This window comes from Callithrix jacchus, chromosome 1 (assembly GCF_049354715.1).
Source record: "Callithrix jacchus isolate 240 chromosome 1, calJac240_pri, whole genome shotgun sequence".
Taxonomy (NCBI): domain Eukaryota; kingdom Metazoa; phylum Chordata; class Mammalia; order Primates; family Cebidae; genus Callithrix; species Callithrix jacchus.
Genome location: NC_133502.1, coordinates 29,603,130 through 29,626,006, shown reverse-complemented (window position 1 = coordinate 29,626,006; position 22,877 = coordinate 29,603,130). Strand labels below are relative to the sequence as shown.

At 40.5% G+C, this 22,877-nt stretch overlaps 1 protein-coding gene across 5 annotated transcripts in view; it reads right to left on the bottom strand.

The window, feature by feature from the left end:
• The window catches only part of CDC16 (cell division cycle 16), a 45,956-nt gene extending 24,051 nt beyond the window's left edge, over positions 1-21,905 (bottom strand). For 2 of the 5 annotated variants that reach the window (XR_624057.3, XM_002742561.7), the window contains exons 1-12: positions 21,683-21,905; positions 20,089-20,143; positions 19,892-19,989; positions 18,027-18,065; positions 17,560-17,700; positions 14,918-15,077; positions 13,840-13,931; positions 13,210-13,343; positions 12,474-12,553; positions 11,348-11,397; positions 10,401-10,474; positions 7,181-7,306 (exon numbers count right to left, since the gene is read on the bottom strand). Coding sequence is in view for 4 of the 5 variants with exons in the window: in XM_002742561.7 (XP_002742607.1) it covers positions 7,181-7,306; positions 10,401-10,474; positions 11,348-11,397; positions 12,474-12,553; positions 13,210-13,343; positions 13,840-13,931; positions 14,918-15,077; positions 17,560-17,700; positions 18,027-18,065; positions 19,892-19,989; positions 20,089-20,143; positions 21,683-21,730 (1,097 nt within the window). In the remaining variant the exon portion in view is untranslated. Of the gene's footprint in view, positions 1-7,180; positions 7,307-10,400; positions 10,475-11,347; positions 11,398-12,473; positions 12,554-13,209; positions 13,344-13,839; positions 13,932-14,917; positions 15,078-17,559; positions 17,701-18,026; positions 18,066-19,891; positions 19,990-20,088; positions 20,144-20,622; positions 21,074-21,682 lie in introns of those variants that run through there. The other 3 variants (XM_009008197.4, XM_078338134.1, XM_078338079.1) reach the window with 3 other exon arrangements.
• Positions 21,906-22,877: the final 972 nt, after the last annotated feature.

Genomic DNA, 22,877 nt, shown 5'->3' with positions numbered 1-22,877 from the left:
ATGGAGAGTAATGCCAGATATAGGTGATGGGGATGGAGGCAGCAAACCACATTGCAATGTATGTACGAATGCAACAAGCCTGCATGTTCTTCACATGTATCCCAGAACCTAAAGTGCAATAAAATATATATACATTAAAACAAAAGTTATTTTCAACAGTAAGCAATGTCTGGGTTATGATAAGAGGTTGTAGAGACCCTTGGCCGGGCGCGGTGGCTCACGCCTATAATCCTAGCACTTTGGGAGGCTGAGGCAGGTGGATCACGAGGTCAAGAGATCGAGACCATCCTGGTCAATAAGGTGAAACCCCGTCTCTACTAAAAATACAAAACATTAGCTGGGCATGGTGGTGCGTGCCTGTAGTCCCAGCTACTCGGGAGGCTGAGACAGGACAATTGCTTGAACCCAGGAGGCGGAGGTTGCAGTGAGCCAAGATCGCGCCATTGCACTCCAGCCTGGGTAACAAGAGCGAAACTCCGACTCAAAAAAAAAAAAAAAAGAGGTTGTAGAGACCCAATTTTATGCAGATGAAGCCTCCAGGTAGCAGGCTTCAGAGGATAGATGGTAAGTGTTTCTTATCAGACTTAAGGTCTGTGTTCATGTGAATGCTGGAGGGCATAATGATGCCCGTCTGACCCCCCCCACTTCCCACTGTGGCCTGAACTAGTCTTTCAGGTGAAACTGAGGCCCGTCTGACCCCCACTTCCCATCATGGCCTGAACTAGTCTTTCAAGTGAAACATACGACTGACCCCCACTTCCCATCATGGCCTGAACCAGTCTTTCAGGTTACATTTTGAGGGCCCTGGCCAAGAGGAGGAAGCCCATTCAGATGGGTGGGGTGGGGGGGTGCTTCAAATTCTACTTTTGGTTTACAACATGAAGAAATGAGAGTCTGATAAAAATAGCTATATTGGTAATTATGAGGCAGTATAAAATGTGTTTTTATTTTTAACACATTTTATAAATGTGTTAAAAATGACTTAAAAGACAATTGAATAAACAATAATCACAGACCTGTGCTGATGGACTTACAATGTTTAAAATCAGAACGCCTCTCCCTCTAAAGATGATCACAGTTCCACATCAACAATGGAACAAGACTTGACTGAGAACGAGCGCATCCCAATGACAGAATCACTCTTCAAGGAATGGATAATAAGAAACTTCTGTGAGTTAAAAGAACAGAAACTAGGAACTTTGAAAAAAGGTTTGACGAAATCCTATTGAGAATAGACAACTTAGAGAGGAATATAAGTGAATTAATGGAACTGAAGAATACAATACAGGAACTCCGAGAAGTATGCACAGGTTTAAACACTCGAATTGTTCAAGCAGAAGAAAGGATAACAGAGGTCAAAGTCCAACTTAATGAAAGAAAACAAGAAGACAAGATTAGAGATAAAAGGATAAAAAGGAATGAGCAAAGTCTCCAAGAAATGTGGGACTATGTGAAAAGACCAAATTTACATTTGATAGGTGTACCTGAATGCGACGGAGAGAATGAATCCAAGCTGGAAAATACCCTTCAGGATATTATTCAGGAAAATTTTCCTAAACTAGCAAAGCAGGTCAATATTCAACCCCAGGTAATACAGAGAACACCACAAAGATATTCCTCAAGAAGAGCAACCCCAAGGCACATAATCGTTAGATTCACCAGGGTTGAAACAAAGAAGAAAATACTAAGGGCAGCCAGAGAGAAAGGTCAGGTTACCCACAAAGGCAAGCCTATCAGACTTACAGCAGATCTCTCAGCAGAAACTCTACAAGCCAGAAGAGAGTGGGGGCCAATATTCAACATCCTCAAAGAACAGAACCTTCAGCCCAGAATTTCATATCCAGCCAAACTAAGCTTCACAACTGAAGGAAAAATAAAATCTTTTATGAACAAGCAAGAACTCAGAGATTTTATTATCACCAGGCCTGCTTTACAAGAGCTTCTGAAAGAGGCATTACACACAGAAAGAAACAACCAGTATTAGCCTTACTAAAAATATACCAAAAAGTAAAGAGCACCAACATAAAGAAGAATTTTCATCAACGAATGGATCAAACAGCCAGTTAACATCAAATGGCAGTAACCCTAAATTTAAATCGACTAAATCCCCCAATCAAAAGACACAGCCAAAACCCAACGGCATGTTACATCCACACCTGTTTCACATGCAAGGATACACAAAGACTCAAAACAAAGAAATGGAGAAAGATTTACCAACCAAATGGAGAGCAAAATAAATAAATAAATAAATAAATAAATAAATAAATAAAAAGCAGGAGTTGCAATTCTCGTATCTGATAAAATAAATTTTAAAGCAACAAAGATATGGTGGTAAAAGGATCAATACAACAACAAGAGCTAACAATCCTAACACCCAGATACATAGAGACTTAGATTCAATGAGACAGAAAATTAATAAGGATATCAAGGACTCGAACGCAGATCCGGAACAAGTAAACTTACTAAATATTTATAGAGCTCTCCACTTCAAATACATAAAATATACATTCTTGTCAATACCACATCACACCTACTCATAGGTTTAAATGAAACACTGATTGGCCATTATTAATACCCATTTTTTTTTTCAGAATAAAGCAATATTTCCGTTCACCCTCCCTCTCTTTCTTCCTCTTTCTTTTTCTCCTTTACTCTTTTTTTTTTTCTTTCCTTCTCTCAAAAAAAGAAATCAACTTGTAAACCTCTAGATCCAGGTCAGCAATGTCTCTCTCATTGAATTCCTTCCTTCCCTTCCTTCCCTACCTCCCTCCCCCCCTCCCCCCCTTCCTCCCTTCCTTCCTTCGTCCCTTCCTTCCTCCCTCCTTTCCTCCTTCCCTCCCTTCCTGCCTTCTTCCCTTCCTCCTTCCCTCCCCCCAACCAAAAAAAAAAAAAAGACATAATTTGTATGACAATAACAGCACAAAGGTGGCAAGAGGAAACTGAGCTATGTTGGAGTAAGGTTTTGGTATACTATTTCTTTTTTGAGACAGAGTTTTGCTCTTGTTGCCCAGGCTGGGGTGCAATTGTGTGATCTCAGCTCACCGCAACCTCTGCCTTCTGGGTTCAAGAGATTCTCTTGCCTCAGCCTCCTGAGTAGCTGGAATTATAGACATGCACCACCACACCCAGCTAATTTTGTATTTTTAGTAGAGACAGGGTTTCTCCATGTTGGTCAGGCTGGTCTCAAACTCCCAACCTCAAGTGATCCACACACCTCAGCCTCTCAAAGTGCTAGGATTACAGGTGTGAGCCACTGCACCTGGCCTGGTTTTGGTATACTTATTAAAATTAAATTGGTATTAAAAGGTAGTAATTCAAACTAGGTCATTTTAAATCAAGGTGCCAATTATAATCCTCTAGATAACCAACCTAAGAAAATAACTTTTAAAATACAGTATAATTTTAAAAGGGGGATTAAAATGGGACATTATAAAATATTTATTCAACACAAAAAATAAGGCAGTAATGAGAAATACAGGAACAAAAAAAGATGTGACATATAGAATATAAAGAACAAAATGCCAGACATAAAGACTATCTTGTTAGTAATTATATTAAACAAATGGAATAAACATTCCAAAGGTAGCAACTGGCAGAATAGATTTAAAAACTTGATCTAACTATATGTTGTCAACAAGAGACATGCCTTAGATTCAAAACACAAGTTGAAATTAAAAGGATGAAAAAAGACATACCATATAAACAGTAACAAGAGAGCTGGTGTGCCTATATTAACATCAGCTAAAACAAAGACATACCATATCAACAGTAACAAGAGAGCTGGTGAGCCTATATTAACATCAGCTAAAACAAAGACATACCATATCAACAGTAACAAGAGAGCTGGTGTGCCTATATTAACATCAGCTAAAACAGACTTTATGAAAAATGTATGATTAGAGATAATTAGTGACATTTTACAATGATAAAAGGCTCAGTCCATCAAGAAAATATAACACTTATAAACATACACAGCTAACAACAGAGAATCAGAATATATGAAGTATAATATGCCAAAATTGAAGGCAGAAATAGACAATTCAACAATAATATTTGGAGACTTTAATCTCACTTGCAATAATGGAGAGAATATTAGAAGTTCAATGAGGAAATAGAAGACTTCAACAACACTATAAAAACTAGATGTAACCAGTATCTATGGAACACTCCATCCAATAAGAGCAGAATTCTCAAATACATCTGGAACAATCTCTAGAATAGCTCATAAAAAGTCTCAATAATTTTTTTTTTTGAGATGGGGTCTCTATCTGCCACCCAGGCTGGAGTACAGTGGCGTGATCTTGGCTCACTGCAACCTCCACTTTCCAGGTTCAAGCGATTCTCCTGCCTCAGCCTCCAGAGTAACTGGGACTACAGGTATGAGCCACCACACCCAGCTAATGTTTGTATTTTTAGTAGAGATGGGGTGTCGCCATATTGGCCAGGCTGGTCTCGAACTCCTAACCTCAACTGATCCACCTGCCTCGGCCTCCCAATGTGCTGGGATTACAGGTGTAAGCCATTGTGCCAAGCCAGCCTCAATAAATTTAAAAGGATTAAAATCACAGGAAGTATGTTCTCCAACTACAATAGAATTAAGTTAAAAAACAACAAAAGAGGCTGGGCGCGGTGGCTCACGCTTTTAATCCCAGCACTCTGGGAGGCCAAGGCAGGTGGATCACAAGGTCAGGAGTTTGAGACCAGCCTGGCCAACATGGTGAAACCCCATCTCTACTAAAATTACAAAAATTAGCTGGGCGTGGTGGTACACGCCTGTAGTCCCAGCTAGGAGATGCAGAATTGCTTGAACCCAGGAGGCGGAGGTTGCAGTGAGACAAGATTGCGCCAGTGCACTCCAGCCTGGGTGACAGAGCAAGACTCTATCTAGAAAAAGAAAAAAAAGAAGAAATTTGGGAAATTCATAATAACTATGTAAAGGTTAAATGTCAACATACTCTTAAATAACCAATGACTCAAAAAGAAATCATCAAGGAAACGTAAAAATATTCATCCAATTTCAAACGTCTATCCAAACACAAACAAGAAAATGCAAAGCTGAGCTGACAACTAAGTAAACTTGAAAGAAAAGTAATGCTTATCTTGATGAGCTAACATGAGTTGTTTTGTTTTCAAAAAACAGTATTTCAACTGGTCACCCAAGCTGGATTACAGTGGCACAGTGACCATCCTGCCTCAGTCTCATCAATAGCTGGGATTACGGGCAGATGCCTTCAAACTCACCTAATTAAAAAAATGTATAAAGATAAGGTCTCACTATGTGGCCCAGATTGGTATCAAACTTCCGGCCTCAAGCAATCCTCCCACCTCGGCCTCCCAACGTGCTGGGATTACAGGTGTGAGCCACCACACCTAGCTGAATGTGAGACTCTAATGACAGTTTGTTAGATTAGGAAACACTGAAGGTACTGTGTCATTAATTATCATTGATTCTGATTCCCAGCTAGAAACTAATCACTATTCTGTTTTTGAGCACCCAAAATATCAAATAAAAATTACCAGACTGTAGCATGTGCTCATAAAAACCAACTTACAGGGAATTGGTGAGTTTTTTTGATAACAAATTATCAGATTGATACACAGGGGAAATATGCAGATACTAGAGCTGAGCTTCAGAAGAGCACTGGCAAAGGTCTCACCCATCTTGGTGAACAGGATGGAGAGACCTGGACCATTTAGGTGGATCCAGAACTGGGTGTGCAACTGTAACCTCGAAGGTTGTTTCTAGTAATATGTTACTGCTATGGACTGAATGTCTGTGTCCCCTCTGCCCCCTGAATTCATACATTAAAGCCCTAACCCCTACTGTGCCTGTACTTGGAGATAAGGCCTAGGAAGAGATAACAAAGGTGAAGCTGTAAGAGTAGCGCTCTTATCCAGTAGGGCTAGTGTTCTTATAAGAGGAGAGACACCAGAGCTCTCTCTCTGCCATGTGAGGACAGAGCAAGAGGGCAGCTATCTACAAACCAGGAAGAGAGCTCTCAACAGGAACTGCACTGGCCAGCACCCTGATCTTGAACTCCTCAACCTCCAGAACTATGAGAAAATACATTTCTGTCCTGTAAGTCACTCAAGTCTGTGGTGTTTTGTTGTGGCAGCCCTACTGATTAATACAGCTATGTCCTTCACAACGTTTACTTGGATGATTAGATATCAAACTCATACTTACCAAATACGACTACTGATTGGGGTCGATAATAATTTGGATGCAGAACTGAGTGTCAAAAAGAGTCTAATAGTTTGCAAAGAGATCAAACCTAACGGGATGAAATTTAATATAGATAAATAGATGATTCCACCTGTGCATACTACAAGTAAATAAACAATGGTAGCTAACTTTCATTGAGTGCTTTCTATGTGTAAGATACTCTTCAAAGCTTTTTTTCTTTCATTTTTTATGTATCTGTGGTTCATTTGCATGTGTTCATTTGTTACTCTTCAAAGTTTTTAACTGGTATTTTCTCAGTTACTTCTCACAATAAGCCAGTAAGTTTTGCTATTATTCCTATTTCTCAGGAGGCTGAAAAACTTGCCCAATATCATGTGACTTGGAGTGGAAGAGCCAGGAAGTGAGTCCAGGCAGTATGACTCTAGACCAGGCCTCTGGACCACTGCACTGCCACTACCTCTCCAGGCAGGAGCAGTCACCAGTCAACAGAAGCAGTCCACACAAAAGGACCCTGCAATGTGTAACTGATGGTGAGACCAAGAGTCAGTGTGAATAGCAATACTCTATACTCGTAATATCAATACATTTAATATTGATAGCAATCTAGAATATTGGCTCTATAGTCCTGCACTTACCACTAAGCCATATCAAATACCTTTTGGTAACAGGCAAGATAATAATAACTTTGCTCATGAATATTTTCATTCTTGCATGGGCATGTGAAGAAGGGCTTCCATAACTCATCTCTTCCTTTGGCCTAAATTCGAAGTTCCTTCTTGCACTGGTTGAAATCAACTGCTAGGCAAATTCACTACACCAGCTTCCTTCCCCCTCCACTTTCATAGTTATTTTACAATCACAAGCAACTAGATAAAAGGCAAGTAAAACGTTTTTGTTTAGTTTAGCAACCAAAGAGCAGTAATAACAACAGAAACTTCATTGCTGTTAGCAAAAACATCCTTCATCGAGTTTGGTGAGTGTGCTCTGCCATACCCTTTCATCAGCTGTGCTGCTGTGAAGTAAGCAGCCATCGCTTGGTCATGCTCACTCTCCACTGCAAATGAATGTCCATAGGCTATCCATGCAGGTCCGTAGGTTTTCTCAAGCGTCGTGGCTTTGCTAAAACAAAAGAGTTAATTTAAGTAACATAATATTTATTCTTTTTGTTTTTTTTTTGTTTTTTTTGAGATGGAGTCTTACTCTGTTGTCTAGGCTGGAGTGCAGTGGTGCGATCTCAGTTCACTGCAGCCTCCATCTCCTGGGATCAAGCGATTCTCCTGCCTCAGCTCCTGAGTAGCTGGGATTACAGGCACCTGCCACCATACCCATCTAATTTTGTATTTGTAGTAGAGATGGGATTTCACCATGTTGGTCAGGCTGGTCTCGAACTCCTGACTCCTGAGACAGGTGATCCACCAGTCTTGGCCTCCCAAAGTGCTGGGATTAACAGGCATGAGCCACAGTGCCTAGCCTATTTATTCTTATTTATTTTTAGAGATAGGGTCTTGCTCTGTTGCTGGAGGCTGGAATGCAGTGGTATGACCATAGCTCACTGCAGCTTCAAACTCCTGGGCTCAAGTGATCCTCCTGCCTCGGCCTCTTGAATTACTAGGATTACAGGCATGAACCACTGTGCTCAGCCAATACTTATTCTTAAATTGTTAATTTTATATAAGCATATAGTCTCAAAAACATTAACATTCATTTGGTAAATAAATGAACTGTCAACACATTAAACACTAATGTAACCTCTGTGTTAATTCATTTGAACTAAAACTATGTTTAATAGTATAGCAAAATTTTAAGAAGTTTTAGGAGATATCCACAGCCTTTTATGTACTGTAGCAAAACCCATTAGCATTCTACATAGAACTTACAGATATTACTTAACCCTGGAGCATCATTTTGTAACCTAGTAGATACATCCTCACATCCTAATAACTTGCAAGATAAATTCACTTACATTTTAAAGACAAGTATATCGAGGCTTGAGAGATTAAGCAATATCTATAGATGGTGGTAAACAGATGTACCCTGATTAGGGTTAGGGAACACACTGTATAATTAACCCACAAGGAATAAAGAGAACATATCACAAAACATGAAAAACATAAGGGGGATACCCCACTTCCTTATATTTTAAGTTTTCTTTTACCCAAATGTTCCCTGTTTCATGTAGAGCAGGGGTCCCCAACCCCGGGGCCATGGACTGCTATCAGTCCTTCCCCTATTAGGAAGCAGTCAACACAGCAGGAAAGGAGGTGAGTGGCCGGTTAGCTAAAGCTTCATGTGTCAAGAAAGAACCTGCCATTTAAAAAACAAAAGTTTAATCTGTATTTACAGCTGCTCTCCTTCACTTGCATTACCGCCTGAACTCTGCCGCCTGACAGATCAGAGGGGATATTAGGTTCTCATAAGTGCGCAAATCTTACTGTGAACTGCACACATGAGGGATCTAGTAATGCACTCCTTATGAGAATCTAATGCCTGATGACCAGTCACCATCTCCCTCCACTCCCTGATGGGACCATCTAGTTGCAGGAAAACAAGCTCAGGGCTCCCAATGATTCTTCAGTATGGTGAGTTGTATAATTATTTCATTATATATTACGACGTAATCGTAATAGAAATAAAGTACACAATAAAGGTAACGCACTTGAATCATCATGAAACCAGCCCCCCCACCCCCGGGGTCTTCCACAAAACAGACTCTGGTGCCAAACAGGCTGGTGACCATTGATAAGAGTCCATCACTGAATTGAACACTAAATCAAAGCAGCACAGTTCAAAAGAACTTTTACAATACCAGAGAACATTCTAGTATCTTCCTAGTACAGGGTACTTTTGTGGCATCAGTTTTCCTAACAATCCTGGTATATAAGTATGACATCTCCATTTTTAAAGAAAGAGTAGGAGAAATTAACTTTCCCAAGGAATTTCAGCTGGTAAGTCGCAGAACTTAATTAGAATTCAAATTTGACTCCAAAGTTTATTCTCTTTCGTTTAGACATCAATTGTTTTGTTTGTACAGAAGAAATCATAGAAATTGGAACATTTACAGAGTTTAATTAATTCTTCATATAATGACGTTTTTCTATACTTAAATAATACTGGTTACATAGCTTCACTAGGCTGCACAGCTTTAAGTTAAAACCACAGCAGATCATTATATGAACCAGTTCACCCTGCTAAGAACTCTTAAAATTAGTGACCCCAATATTAAGTAAAGTTTTGTGTAATTTCACAGCTATTAATAAGAGAAATCGTAAAAGTAAAAGGTTAACAGGATCTCTATAAATAAAGAGAATCTGTCAAACTATATTATTCTCTATTGTTTCATATTTATTTTCATTTATTTATTAATGAATGAATGAATTATTGAGATGCAGTTTTGCTCTTGTTGCTCAGGCTGGAGTGCAATAGTGTGATCTTGGCTCACCGCAACTCCGCCTTCCAGGTTCAAGCGATTCTCCTGTCTCATCCTCCCGAGTAGCTGGGATTACAGATGCCCACAACCACACCTGGCTAATTTTTTGTATTTTTTAGTAGAGACAGAGTTTCACCATATTGGCCAGGCTAGTCTGGCCAACCTGCCTGGGCCTCCCAAAGTGCTGGGATTACAGGTGTGAGCCACCACACCCAGCCATTTTTTCTCATTTATACATAAAATATGTAAGTTCCTTGAGAAGAGGGCCTATATCACTGATTTTTTTTCTCTCTCTCCCTGTGGCATCTTATAAAGAACAAATCTCTTGAAAAAAACATTTATTTAGCCAGTATGGTGGCTCATGCCCATAATCCCAACACTTTGGGAGACTGAGGCAGGAGGACTGCGTGAGGCCAGGAGTTCAAGATCAGCCTAGGCAAGACAGATTTGTCTCTATTAAAAAATTTTTTTTAAGTCTAGGCCTGGTGGCACCTGTAGTCCCAGCTACTTGGGAGGCTGAGGCAAGAGGATTGCTTGAATTCAAGGTTGCAGTGAGCTATTATTGCACCAATGCACTCTAGTCTGAGCAACATAGTGAGAACCTGTCAAAAAAAGAAAAGAGAAAGAGAGAGAGAGAAGAAAAAGAAAAAGGACGGAAGGAAGGAAGGAAATATTTATTCTTTCACATTACTTTTAAAGTACTCACTCATTACTACCTGAAAGCTTATGAGCAAGACATCAATTCTGTAGGTTAACTACAGAGGGAGGAAGAAAATAAATTCATACCTGAGATATCTTCTGGCATGTTCATTTTTATGACCAACCATGAGATAGTAACATCCCACTGCAAACCAAGACACCTAAAAAGTTCAAAATTTACCATAACCAAAGATTGGAATTGGAATCTGTAACAAATTAGAGTAGACAGAGGGTATACTAGATGTTCCTTATCACATTTTCTAGTTCAAGTTAGACATTTCTCTAACACAGTCTATCTACTAAGGTCCAAGATGAGAAGAGGCAGACACTCCATGGCTGTTTCTCAAGGAGGCATCCATAAAAGACAAGGCCCCTGAGGAGTCCCTGTTTCAAAAACCAGCCCAAGAGTCCTGACTCCCCTGCACTGCTCATCTCCCTGAGCTGGATCCTGGCTCTTCCTTGCTCTCTGACCCAGTTCTGAGTCAGTTAGCTGGTCTTTGGTTTTCCCTTACACTGGTTTCTCACTGGGCTAGGGTGCAAATTCTTGTCTTGTCTGAGTCTTACACCCTGATTCCTGATTTTGTCTTTAACAATGCAGCCCTGCTTCCATTTTCCATCCCTGGTTCTCCATTCCAATCCATGACAGTTTGGAACCAGTACACAATTCAGTAAGTTGTCTTATGTGTACAACGTGAAAAAGCCACAATTATCAGCATTTCTTATGAAAGGGAGGCGTGACGGTCATGGTATTTTATATTGCTGTATGCTAAGTATTTAAAAATAAGCATATATAATCTCTATAATCAGAAAAAAAAAAGACTCTTAAAGTTAGTGCTTTGGTATAATCAAAAAATACCTTCATGGGTTGAAAAGTTAATGCAGCTTTCTAAGGACGTTAAACACTAGGAGATTCTGCTCCAACACTTCAAATAAAACGTCATTTACTTGAACTTAAGCTATTGCCTAAATGTAAGTTAAGCATTTTCTTAAAGTTCAGGTAAAAAAAAACTAAAACTAAAAGTTATATTACTTACAGGATTACTAGGATATAAATCCACCAGTTTATGAGAAAGATAGAAAAGTTCTGTTCGGGAAAAAACAGAAAAAGAACAACTGTCCATATGACATGTAATTTAAAAGATTACTTCATTACAACTCTTCACAATCATAGAATAATGATTTCATATTTGTCTTTCCTTCTAGATACAAAACCAACTCTCTAACTGGAGAGTCAGATGAAGGACACATAGTGGGCAAGGTGGGACTAGACACCCCCACCAAAGTGCTTCTTGAATACTGCAGAGGACACAGCAAAGCACCTCACCTCTCTCAGACACTCATGCCTTTCACACCAAGGGGCCATTATGGACCATGATAACCACCCACAATCAATTTGGTTGAACAAACTTTCAAGTTTATCAGATCAGTCATACTATTTAATCTTGAGGAATGTGAAAGTCCTGGCATTCCAGGATTCAGTTAAGGCCATAATTAAGTTACAAATGAAAGAAAAAATTGTGGTTTATTTGAAAGGAATACAAATAAATACAATTCCTACATGCAGACTTGGATTCAATAGACCAGGCAGCTGGAGATGCTGCATTTCCAACCAGCTTCCACAAATGCGATGCTGCTGGTCCCTGGACCATAGTCTGAGCAGCAGGGATTTGGAATGGAGTGTTCGAGGGTTTTTCCTTCCTGACAGAGCTCTCCATTCAGTTTAGAAAAACTTAAGGACAAATGCAGCTAAATGTCAAATTTAAAATACAGAAAACATGAGCAAACAATCTGCTCCCCTCCAATTTCTAAATAGTTATTGGCTCTTACCATATCGGATTTCCAATGGAATTTATTTAAAAAAAAAGAGAGGAAAAAGCAGAACTGACACCCAATAATTTAAAGCTAACAAACCCTGAAAGATGAATTTGAGAAAAGATAGTAGGAAGCAGGATAAAGAACTAATTGTTCTGATGGGAAAACAAAACAGGCCGTTTGCTACTTTTATAAACATTTCCTCCCCAGTTATTACTTTTATGGTAGGGTTCCATTATGGAGTTACTTGCAATCCCAACCATCCAGAATTTTGGAGACAAAATCTCAAGTTACAGAGAAAATTTGTTTCATGTCAAAGAATTACTTTAATTAAAAAAAAGTTCTTACCATTGGCTTTATTCAGCTCTACAAGAGTCCCTATATGTACAGGTAAACAACTTGCATGGAAAGGATCTTTCTCCATCACTCTGAAAGTTAAAGCGACACATTACTATCCCCAAAACAGGAGCTCACAGTACTCATGATGATCAGCTACGTGTAGACAGTCATCACAGCATTACATATGATGCTGCAGGTGATGACACTTTACTTTCTTTGCTCCATTATCTTCAGTTTGATTCAGTTAAGGCCATAATTAAGTTACAAATGAAAGAAAAAATTCTGGTTTATCTGAAAAGAATACAAATAAACATTATCACATACATTTACTTTAAATGAACAGAATTATTATAAATAAAATAAGTAGTCCTATTATTTAAAAGAATCAAAACCAACAGGAAATACTATTAGGTTGGTACAAAAATAACTGCAGTTTTACAACAATTATTTTGTAATATTTTACAAAATTGCCAGTGCTAAGCAGGACCTCTGGCCGGCAGCCACTAGATATCTGCAGCAAACCTTTATTTGCACCAACCTAATACAGATTACATGTATTTGCCAATTAAATTTTTTGTAATGTCAAGGATTTTAAACCCAAAAGAGCTACAAAAAATACTATATGTAATTTAGCTAAAGTTTAAATGATGTACCCTGGAAACCAGTGTGTGTGGGGGATGGCTTAGCTACTAAGCGTGGCACATTGATCCCATGTTCCTACATAAAAATGGATGGATATACTTACACAGAAGTAAGCTTGCAGCACATTTTAAAATCACAGTTATAATAATGTCTCTCAGCTAAAGACACTACCACATCCAGATTCTCTTGCAAGCCATCTACAGACTCAGGGATGACCGTTTCACTAGGCTTATTATACTGAAACACAGAGAAATTTAAACATGAACACAATGAACAAAATAAAACGCGAATTCAATTTGTGTCTGGCCCAAGTGGGTAAAACACTGACAAGGATAAATGTGAACCTCTGAAAACTTCTAATCTAAGGTTGTATAAGTACTCCTCTCAGTAAGTGTCATTCTCTTCTCAATTTTATCACAGAATTCCATAGTGGGACGTATTTCCCAAAGTAAACATTTAGGAACCATAACAAAAAGATCTTCATCTTCATGCCACACCATTCCATTTACTTGATAATTCAATCTTTTAGTATAAGGAGTCTTTCAGAGAAGATAGGTATTTTTGGAAGCTTTTTTTTTTGGAATCATATGTATTTTAAATGCTCTATTCTCAAAAATGTGCTAAATTTATGAAAATTTTATTTTTGAAAATTTAATACAAGACTACATGCCAAATTTAATGGAAAAATAGGATATTTACATAAAGCAAATGCTAATTCTTTGGTTTTACTTACTTTTTTTAATTTGTTCTCAAATAGAAAACGCAGCAATTCCTGTTCTTCATTACAGAGCTTGTTAAGAGGTAGCGATTCAAGAAGTTCTTTTTCTTAAAAACAGTGAGAAAAAAAAGAATATCCTCATAATATTTATAGAGGGAAAAAGCCAACAACTAAAAATATTATTCTATAGTTCTTGGTCTAAGTAAATCAAATTCAGAACATAAGAAGATCAAAATGTGCTACAGAAGCTGACACAGTGGTTCCAGGCCTGGAGATGGAAATCATCTGGTGGTTGGAGGCTGCTTTTCCAGGGCTGAGGCCAGGAGGTCCCCAGGTGGCTCTTGTCACCAGCCTCCACGCTCCTGACACTGTGTGGAGCTTGCTCTGCTGGGAAAAGGGCAGCCTGTGCATTGCCGGTACTAAGCAGGACCTCTGGCCGGTAGCCACTAGATATCAGCAGCAACCTCTCAACCTCCCTCCCTGGCCCTAAGCTGTGACAGTCTCCAGACATTGCCAGATGTTCCCTGGGGCAGGGGCAAAATTACCCTCATTGAGAACCACTGCACTAAAACGGGGTGCTAAAATATGTTAGAACCCCATTAATTCAACCACTCTATTTTCTGTTTCTCTTGTTTACCACCTCACATCATTGCCAACATACCTGGACTGTGATTTTCAGTGCCTGTGGTACATCAGGATAATGTGGGAGCTTTAAATCATCTGATGATAGGGTCTCACCCTGAGACTCCGACTGAACTGCTCTGGAGTTGGGAACTGGACATGGATGTTTCTAAATCTTCCCAAGGATTTAAAGAGCAACATGGCTGGGAATCACTGAATGAGATACTGAAATCCTGGCTTATACTATCTCAATCACTTCTCAAAAAGATGGCCTCTTCATATCACAATCCCTAGATTCAGACAGCACAAGGCACTGTACAATACTGCATTCTGCAATGTGCTTTACATTTGAAGACATCAAGAAAGTGAGTGGGTCTATTTAAACCTGTGCATGGCCTGCTGTTAAGATTTCAGAGCAAAAAATCCAAACAATATTAATTTTGCTAAACATAAAACACCCAAGTTTTCAAACCTTCTTGTGCTGTCAACATGTGGTGTGACGTTAAAAGATCAAATGCTTCAAAACAATAGACATCGAGCTTCAAAGCTTCTTTGTAGCTGTAGGTAGCCAGGGTTCGGTTATCTAGAGCATCATAGATTTTCCCACGGAGAAGACAAATAGAACTCTTTATCTGTTGGAAAAATGAAGAGTCACATATTAAGTCAGTACTTTTAAACCTAACTTTTTTTTTCCTTAGAGGTCGAGTCACTCTGCCTCCCAGGCTAGAGTGCAGTGGCACAATCACAGCTCACTGCAGCCTTGAACTCTTATGATCTCAAGTGACCCTCCTGCCTCAGCCTCCTGAGTAGCCAGGATTACAGGTACACAACACCCAAAGAACTAATTTTTTAAACATATTGTAGAGATAATCTTGCCACATTGCCCAGGATGGTCTCAAACTCCTGGCGTCAAGTGATCCTCCCACTTCAGCCTCCCAAAGTGCTGAGATTACAGGCATGAGCCACCATGCCTAGTCCTTAAACTTAACTTTTGATAGAGAATTGTATTAGAATGCTGACAAGTTTTTATTGCATTTAAAAGGATTTAGTTCATCCCAACTGTTAAGGCATAAATTAATAAAAACACACACAAAAAGCACAGCAAAGCTTCTTCAATCCATCTTCCCTGGGCTCTAAACACTCTGTTCCAACATACCTTTATAACAAAGTGCATGTCATAGTTATTACCTTCATTATCTGTTTTGTCCAAAACAGTGCAATGATTTGCAGACAGCAAACAGTGTGTGTATGTGTATGTGTGAGTGTGTGTGTATAAAATAAAACTCCTCAAAAGGATCAGCGTGATAGACAATCACCCCTCAAAAGGATCTTAATGAGCAGAAACTGTCAGCAAGGCAGCTCAGTGGTCACTGCAGTCAGCACAATGGCCTGCTGGGGCAGGACAGACCTAAGTTCAAACCCTAGATCTGCCACTTACTCATAACCTTGGACCAGTGATTTAACCTCTCTTGGCCTCCATTTCCTTTCCTCATCTGTAAAAAGGTAAAAACTCTATCTAACTTATAGAACTCTGTGAGGACTAGAGATACTACTATCTCTGTGGTGCTAGCACATAGTAAGGTGTTCCACAGTCATCTCACGACTACCATAAACACGACGTGGAAATCTGATATACATTCCGGACTCTGGACCTCAAACACATAACTGAATTTAAAGATGATACAGCAACAGGCAGCTAACATCATTAAGGATATGAAGAAGATTCATAAAGTAAAATTTTGGAAAAAATAATGAATTATGAGAGAGTCTTTGATGTAAGCAATATCCTATGAGTTGTTTTTTCAAAAAGCAACTTCACAAAATAAATAATGCATTACAAATAAATCACACATTTTGTAGCAGATAAGTTGATGGATAAGAGGTCCCAAAAATAATGACTGTACCAAACACTCTCATAAATGCATTTATTAGCAGAAGAATTAATGCACTTCCTAGCACATAAATTAATGAGTGGCCAGAAAAAAAAGCAACATACACCTAGAATGTGTAATTTTTTTAATGCTTAAAAATATCTAAGGCGAAAAGTAGAGTAATAAAGTTCTACCAAAAATATAAAGGATAACTGGGCTAGGTGTGGTGGCTCATGCCTGTAATCCCAACACTTTGGGAACCTAAGGTGCAAGGATCACTTGAGCCCAGGAGTTTGAGACCAGCCTGGGCAACACAGTGACACCCTGTCTCTACAAAACATTTTTTAAAAATGTAGCTGACTGTGGTGGTGGCATGTGCTTATAGTCCCAGCTATTTGGGAGGCTGAGGTGGGAGAATCACTGGAGCTTGGGAGGTTGAGGCTGCAGTTAGCTGTGATTGTACCACTGTACTCCAGCCTAGGCAGCAGAGCAAAGAGCCTGTCTCAACTAAAAGAGAAAAAAGAAGTGGAAAGATGGAGAAATTGGTGGGTCAGGTAAGGGGTACAGGATTCTTTCTGAATAATAAAAACATCCTAAAATTGACTATGGTGAGGTTTGCAAAGCTCTGTGAATATACTAAAAGGCAACGAACCATACATACACTTTAAATGAGTGAACTGCATGGCATATGAATTATATCTCAGTAAGTTTTTTTTTAAAGAATAACAATCCAGAATAATAATCTGTAAATGTTACTTATTATTATATAATTTCTGCCAGCAAGAAACGTGGAATTTCATGGATATAAGAAGTATAAAAACTGATATATACAAAATTACACAGCAATGTACTATGAAGCAAACAGGAACACAAAACCATTTCCTGGAAAGAAACGTCTAAGCTAATCAAGGTTTCTTGGTGTAGGTCCAAAACTGCTGAAACACAGAAAAAAGGAGAAAAATGATTCCACTTTTAGGGAGTAGCTTAAGGCATCAAATATGAGAAGGAAGATTTTAAGCCAGCCTATTTTAGATGCAGGCATCTGAGGACAGAATTACAGCTTCCGACTGATGGCTAAGAAATGTCTCTGAATCTTTTCTGGTTTTGGTGGGCAAATTAAAGAAAATGGCAACCACACTGTTTCAATATGGTAATACTCAAGTTAAAGAAGATAATGCATTTCTGCCATGTAAAGAGGGTAATTCTCACTGCCGTTACTGAGGTGTGTAACAGTACTACTTACCGAAGACTGTGACATCTCCCAGTCACTGGAGGGATCTTTGAGGCCACTTTCATCCTTCAAGTATTTTTCAAATAATCTTTTGTTGATTGGCTCTTCCATATCAAGAATATCCAGGGCCTGCTGGTGCTCTTTCGCAGCATACTATGTGGAAAACAGAAATGCCACCCATCACCCATGACTTCTAACACTAAACATATGATCCAATCTTCTAAAGGATAGTATGTATGATATCCATTACTTAAATGTAAAATGTTTAAAGTAGAATTTTCTTCATGCATGTCAACTTTTAGTAAATGAAGAAGTAGTATTTTACAGCAAACAATAACAAGGAAAAGAACACTTCCTCATGAAATACGTTACCAACCTGCCAACCTCCATCACTAAAAACCTCACACATATATAAGGGACACCTAACACACATCATCCAACCTTCAACCAAATAAAAATTAAATTGTGAGCATACTTACATGGCACCTAGCTGCAAGGTAACGACATGCTTCATACAACTAGGAAAGAAATTAATTTGTTTAAAAAGTGGTCAAAATAATATGTATCTTCACTTTCAAAGAAAGCCATAAGCATGAAATAGAGCTATTTTCATTTCTCCTTTTACTCTTACAGTTAAAAAAAATTCCAGTCTTGTTAAACCGTATTTATCATGAACCTAGTGTTTACCAGGCACCAAGGTTTCAAAAAGGAATAAGGCCTTGCCCCAGGAGGTTACAGTAGGGGAGACGTGACCTAAGCCCAACGGGTAGGCATGATGAAAGGGGGCACAGAAGGTGGCAGCCAGGTGAAGAAGGAAACATCTGCAGGAGAGCAACTAAGTTGAGCACTTGGTCAGGCAGCGGAGTAGAGCCTGGGCAGCACTCCAAGCTCTGAGTGTGAGTAACTGCAGGGCCAAGGAGCTCGGAGCAGCTCCACATGACTGGGGCACGTGCTCCGGGTATTGATGGCGGTGGATTAGACACAGACTGAAGAGAAATCATGGAGGTCCTCACAGACCTACTGCTGCATCTGACTTTATCCTGCAGGTAACGGGAAGCCACTGAATGACTTTGTGGGAATATAATCACATCCATGTTTTATGAAGACTACTACTACTCACCCCTGTAACAGTTCATAAGATGAACTGGACACAGGGACAGTAAGAAAAGAGAAACTTACTGGAGAAAAGAAACAAGAAGAGAAACTGTAATAGAATAGACAAAAAATTAAAGGCCTGATATGTATGAGTGGAGAGGAAAAGGAATATCTATGATTTCAGAGCTGTTTAGAAAACAGTCTTCAGAATTTAGAGACCAGATAAAAGATGGGGGGGAAAAGAAGGTACAGATTAGGTGTAAGACATTTTGCCTTCACATTCAGTAAGAAAAGTTGGGCCTACTGTGATGGCTCACATCTATAATCCCAGCACTTTGGGAGACCAAGGCGGGAGGATCACGTGAGACCAGGAATTCAAGACTAGCCTGGGCAACATAGTGAGACCCCATCTCTACAAAAAAAATTTAAAAGTTAGATGGGTGTGGTGGCATGTACCTGTAGTCCCAGCTATCAAGAAGGCTGAGGCAGAAGGATCTCCTGAACCCAGAAGTCTGAGGCTATAGTGAGCCATGATCATCCCACTGCACCCCAGCCTGGATAACACAGTGAAACTCCAAAAAAACAAAAATAAAAATAAAAATAAAATTGCATCCATTTAAATAATTTCAACATAAATGGGATATACACGTAAGACACTAACTCTTTTTTTCAGAGACGGAGTTTCACTCTTGTTACCCAGGCTGGAGTGCAATGGCACAATCTCAGCTCACTGCAACCTCCGCCTCCTGGGTTCAAGCAATTCTCCCGCCTCAGCCTCCAGAGTAGCTGGGACTACAGGCCTACACCACCATGCCCAGCTAATTTTTGTATTTTTAGTAGAGACAGGGTTTCACCATGTTGACCAGGATGGTCTTGATCTCTTGACCTCAAGATCCACCCGCCTCAGCCTGACAAAGCACTGGGATTATAGGCGTGAGCCACCGAACTTTTTTTTTGAGACAGAGTTTTGCTCTGTCGCCCAGGCTCCCAGGTTCAAGCAATTCCCTGCCTCAGCCTCCCAAGTAGCTGGGATTACAGGCACCTGCCATCACACCTGGGTAATTTTTGTATGTTTAGTAGAGACAGGGTTCCACCATTTTGGCCAGGCTGGTCTTGAACTCCTGACCTTGTGAGCTACCCACCTCAGCCTTCCAAAGTGCTGGGATTACAGACATGAGCCACTGCGCTTGGCCACTAACAACATTTTTTGAAAGCTATGAAGAGCTTTAAAGTTCATACAATTACTTACCTTGTCCAGTTTTCGTGACCGAAGCGCATGAGCGGCTCTGTGATATTGTGCTGTCAGGTAAAGACATTGAGCCAACCAATAAATGTCCTGGGGTTCCTCTGGAGGGAAAAATTCACGTAAGTGGTCCGGGGTACCAGGTGAAATAGAAAACATTTTTTAAGAGTAATCACAAAAAAAATTAGCATTTTGTCACTTACCGTGAGAGAGTGAAGCTACTTTATCTGCCCAAAATAGAGCACTTTGATACTGTTGCTACAAACCAAAAAAAAAGGACCCTGTTATTTCAATGGTCTTAAACAGATTCCTATTATTATCATAATTCTACATAATAAATCTACATTTCAGGACAACTTTTTACATCTCTACCTTATATCTCAAATAGGGTGAATTTTAGTTCAATGGCACAATACAAATATTACAGTAATATCTTTGTATATGCAACTCATGAAGGTAATTTTTAAAAAAACTCATATACTATAAAAATGTATCGTGAAACATACATGTGAAATGCAACTGAAACAGCAAAGGCTAGTCATTAGCAATTCTTGTGCTGATATTTACGTAACACTTATTCAATGAGACGGCAATGGATCCGAAAGTGAAATTTAGTAGACAGAACACTATACTCAAATACCTCATATAATACAGTTGCAGTTTTAATAACACTCCAATTTAAAAACATACACACATATACATTAACTAAACTTCCCTGAACATGGGGAAGAACTCACCTCCTCTAACAGAACTCCTCTAACAAAAACTCACCTCCTCCAAGTCTAACAAAAATGAAGGAGCCGACAATGAGGGCCACCCACAGTGACCTATGGCTAGGTTTAGTCCCTGTTCTGCTCCTCGGTCCTCAGTCTTCTACAGTTTCTGCCTCAGTTCCCCTGGATGCAAGCCAGGACCACCTCTGCCAGCCCAAGGCAGAAGGAATGCCAACGGGCTGGTTACTAATGCTCAGTACCGGTGTCTCTGAGGCTGGAAACCAGGCCTGTCATACTCTTCACTATGTCTCCGAGCCGAAGAAAAAGTGATCAGAAAACACGGAGCTCCACTGACTTATGGTAAACAAGAACACTGCCCTCCAATGGACTGCAAACATTTGGCCACGTCATTTAGCACCCAATTCCGAAAGCTCTGCATTACACATGGCGTTTCCGTGCCTTCGTTTCCAATTTACTGAAAGAGCAAGCATTTTGACAAAAAACAAACGACATCATGAATAAAACGGCTGCCGCTGATTCTGGAAGCCACTTCTTCCTTAAACATTGTCTGCTATTCACTCAAAGGTAGTGCAGGGAACATAGATGTACTTAACCAGAATTTTCAAAGTACTGATCTGAAACAACAGGCTTCTTTACATCTTTACTCACTTAATTCAGCCCAACAAAAATTACAACTAACCCTCTCGGAAATGTTTTATTAGCTAGCCCAATTCTAAGGCCACCCTGCGACTCTCCTCCAAAAACTGTCCTTCAACTTGCACTGAGGAGCCAGTGTTTCCTGGGCCCCTTCTCCGCGCCCCGCGCAGAGCGAGGCTCAGAACCGAGTGAGGCGCCCCCTGCGCTCGGGCGGCCTACACTGCTCAGGCTGGGCGCCTGCCGGCTGCAGGGACCGCTCCCCTCGGGGTGAGGCGCAGACAGCGCTGGCCCCAGATGAAGGTCCAGGGCCAGCCCAGCCCTTCCACACTAAGAGCCCAAGGGCAGTCACTCCAGCTCCACGCCGCGCGGAAAAGGACCCAGCGCGGCCTGGGCCTCGCGCCCCGCGCCCCGGATCGGGGCAGCCCACCTGGTCGAGGTACTGCCGGACGCGCTTCCGCAGCCGCTCCAGGTTCATGGCCGCGCGGCCCGGCCTCACGCAGCACTCCACAGCCTGGCGCGCGCCGCCCGCTCCGCGCCCCGCCCCGTGCCCGCGCCCGCGCCAGCGCCCACGCCCGCCGCCGCTGCCCCCGGACCCGAAGGCCGCAGTTCCGGACCCCGACCCGATTCCAGAGCACCGCCCAGGCTCTTCCGCTCCAGACGGGCCCCGCCCCGGAAATCCCCAGCAAACGGGTCCCATCTCACGCGGGAAACTGGCACTGAGTTGCTGGTTCCGATGTCTCCCGTGGCACATGGGCTTCTGGTCGCCTTGGGGCGGGAGCGTGGCCTCCCCGGAGTCGGTTCTGGGCATTGGCCCAGGACTCTGGAGGGCGCGGGGCCGGACCACCCACCCGAGCAAAAAAGCAGGTGGCTCAGCAATGGAAAGGGGGGGCCATTAGCTGAGCTTGCCTTCCCCAGAATGTAATCAACATTTTAAAAATAAGAGCAATGTACTCTCCTTACAAAAAAAAAAAAAAAATAGTGTGCACAAACAGCAAATAAAGTCTTTAAAAGACAACCTAGGGAAAAATTTAAAACCTTTCACAAAGTGCGAATTTCCTTAAAATGTAGAGCCAGCATTCCCTTTACACATAGGTAATAAGTCAGTGGGAAGAGACCAATGGTTCAGGAAAAGACAGGCAAAAAACAGTTCACAGGGAAAGAAATGCAAATAGATTTTAACATATGAAAGCGCAACTTAATTTATAATAAAAATTAAAATTGCAATGCAGTAGCTCTTTTCATATGTTAACAAAGATCAAAAAGGTAATGAATGACGCTGCTACCAAGAGTGGGGGGAAGCAGGCACCCTCATGTACTGTTTTTGTGAGTGATATTGATATACTCTCCAGGATGAACAAGTTGAAATATCTTCCAAAATTAAAAGTTCATGCCGTTAAACCTAACAATTTTTGTTTTGGGAACTGTACCATAGATTTGCATTTTTGCATGCGCACAAAATGACCTGCAGCATGTTTTGGAATAACAAAAGATTGCAGACAATTTAAAGACCCATCAAGTATGGACCTGAGTAAATAGGTTGTGGTACACTCACGTAATGGAATACTCAATGGCTGTTCAAAAGAACAGGCAGCTTTGCATGGGCATTGAACAATCTCCAAGAT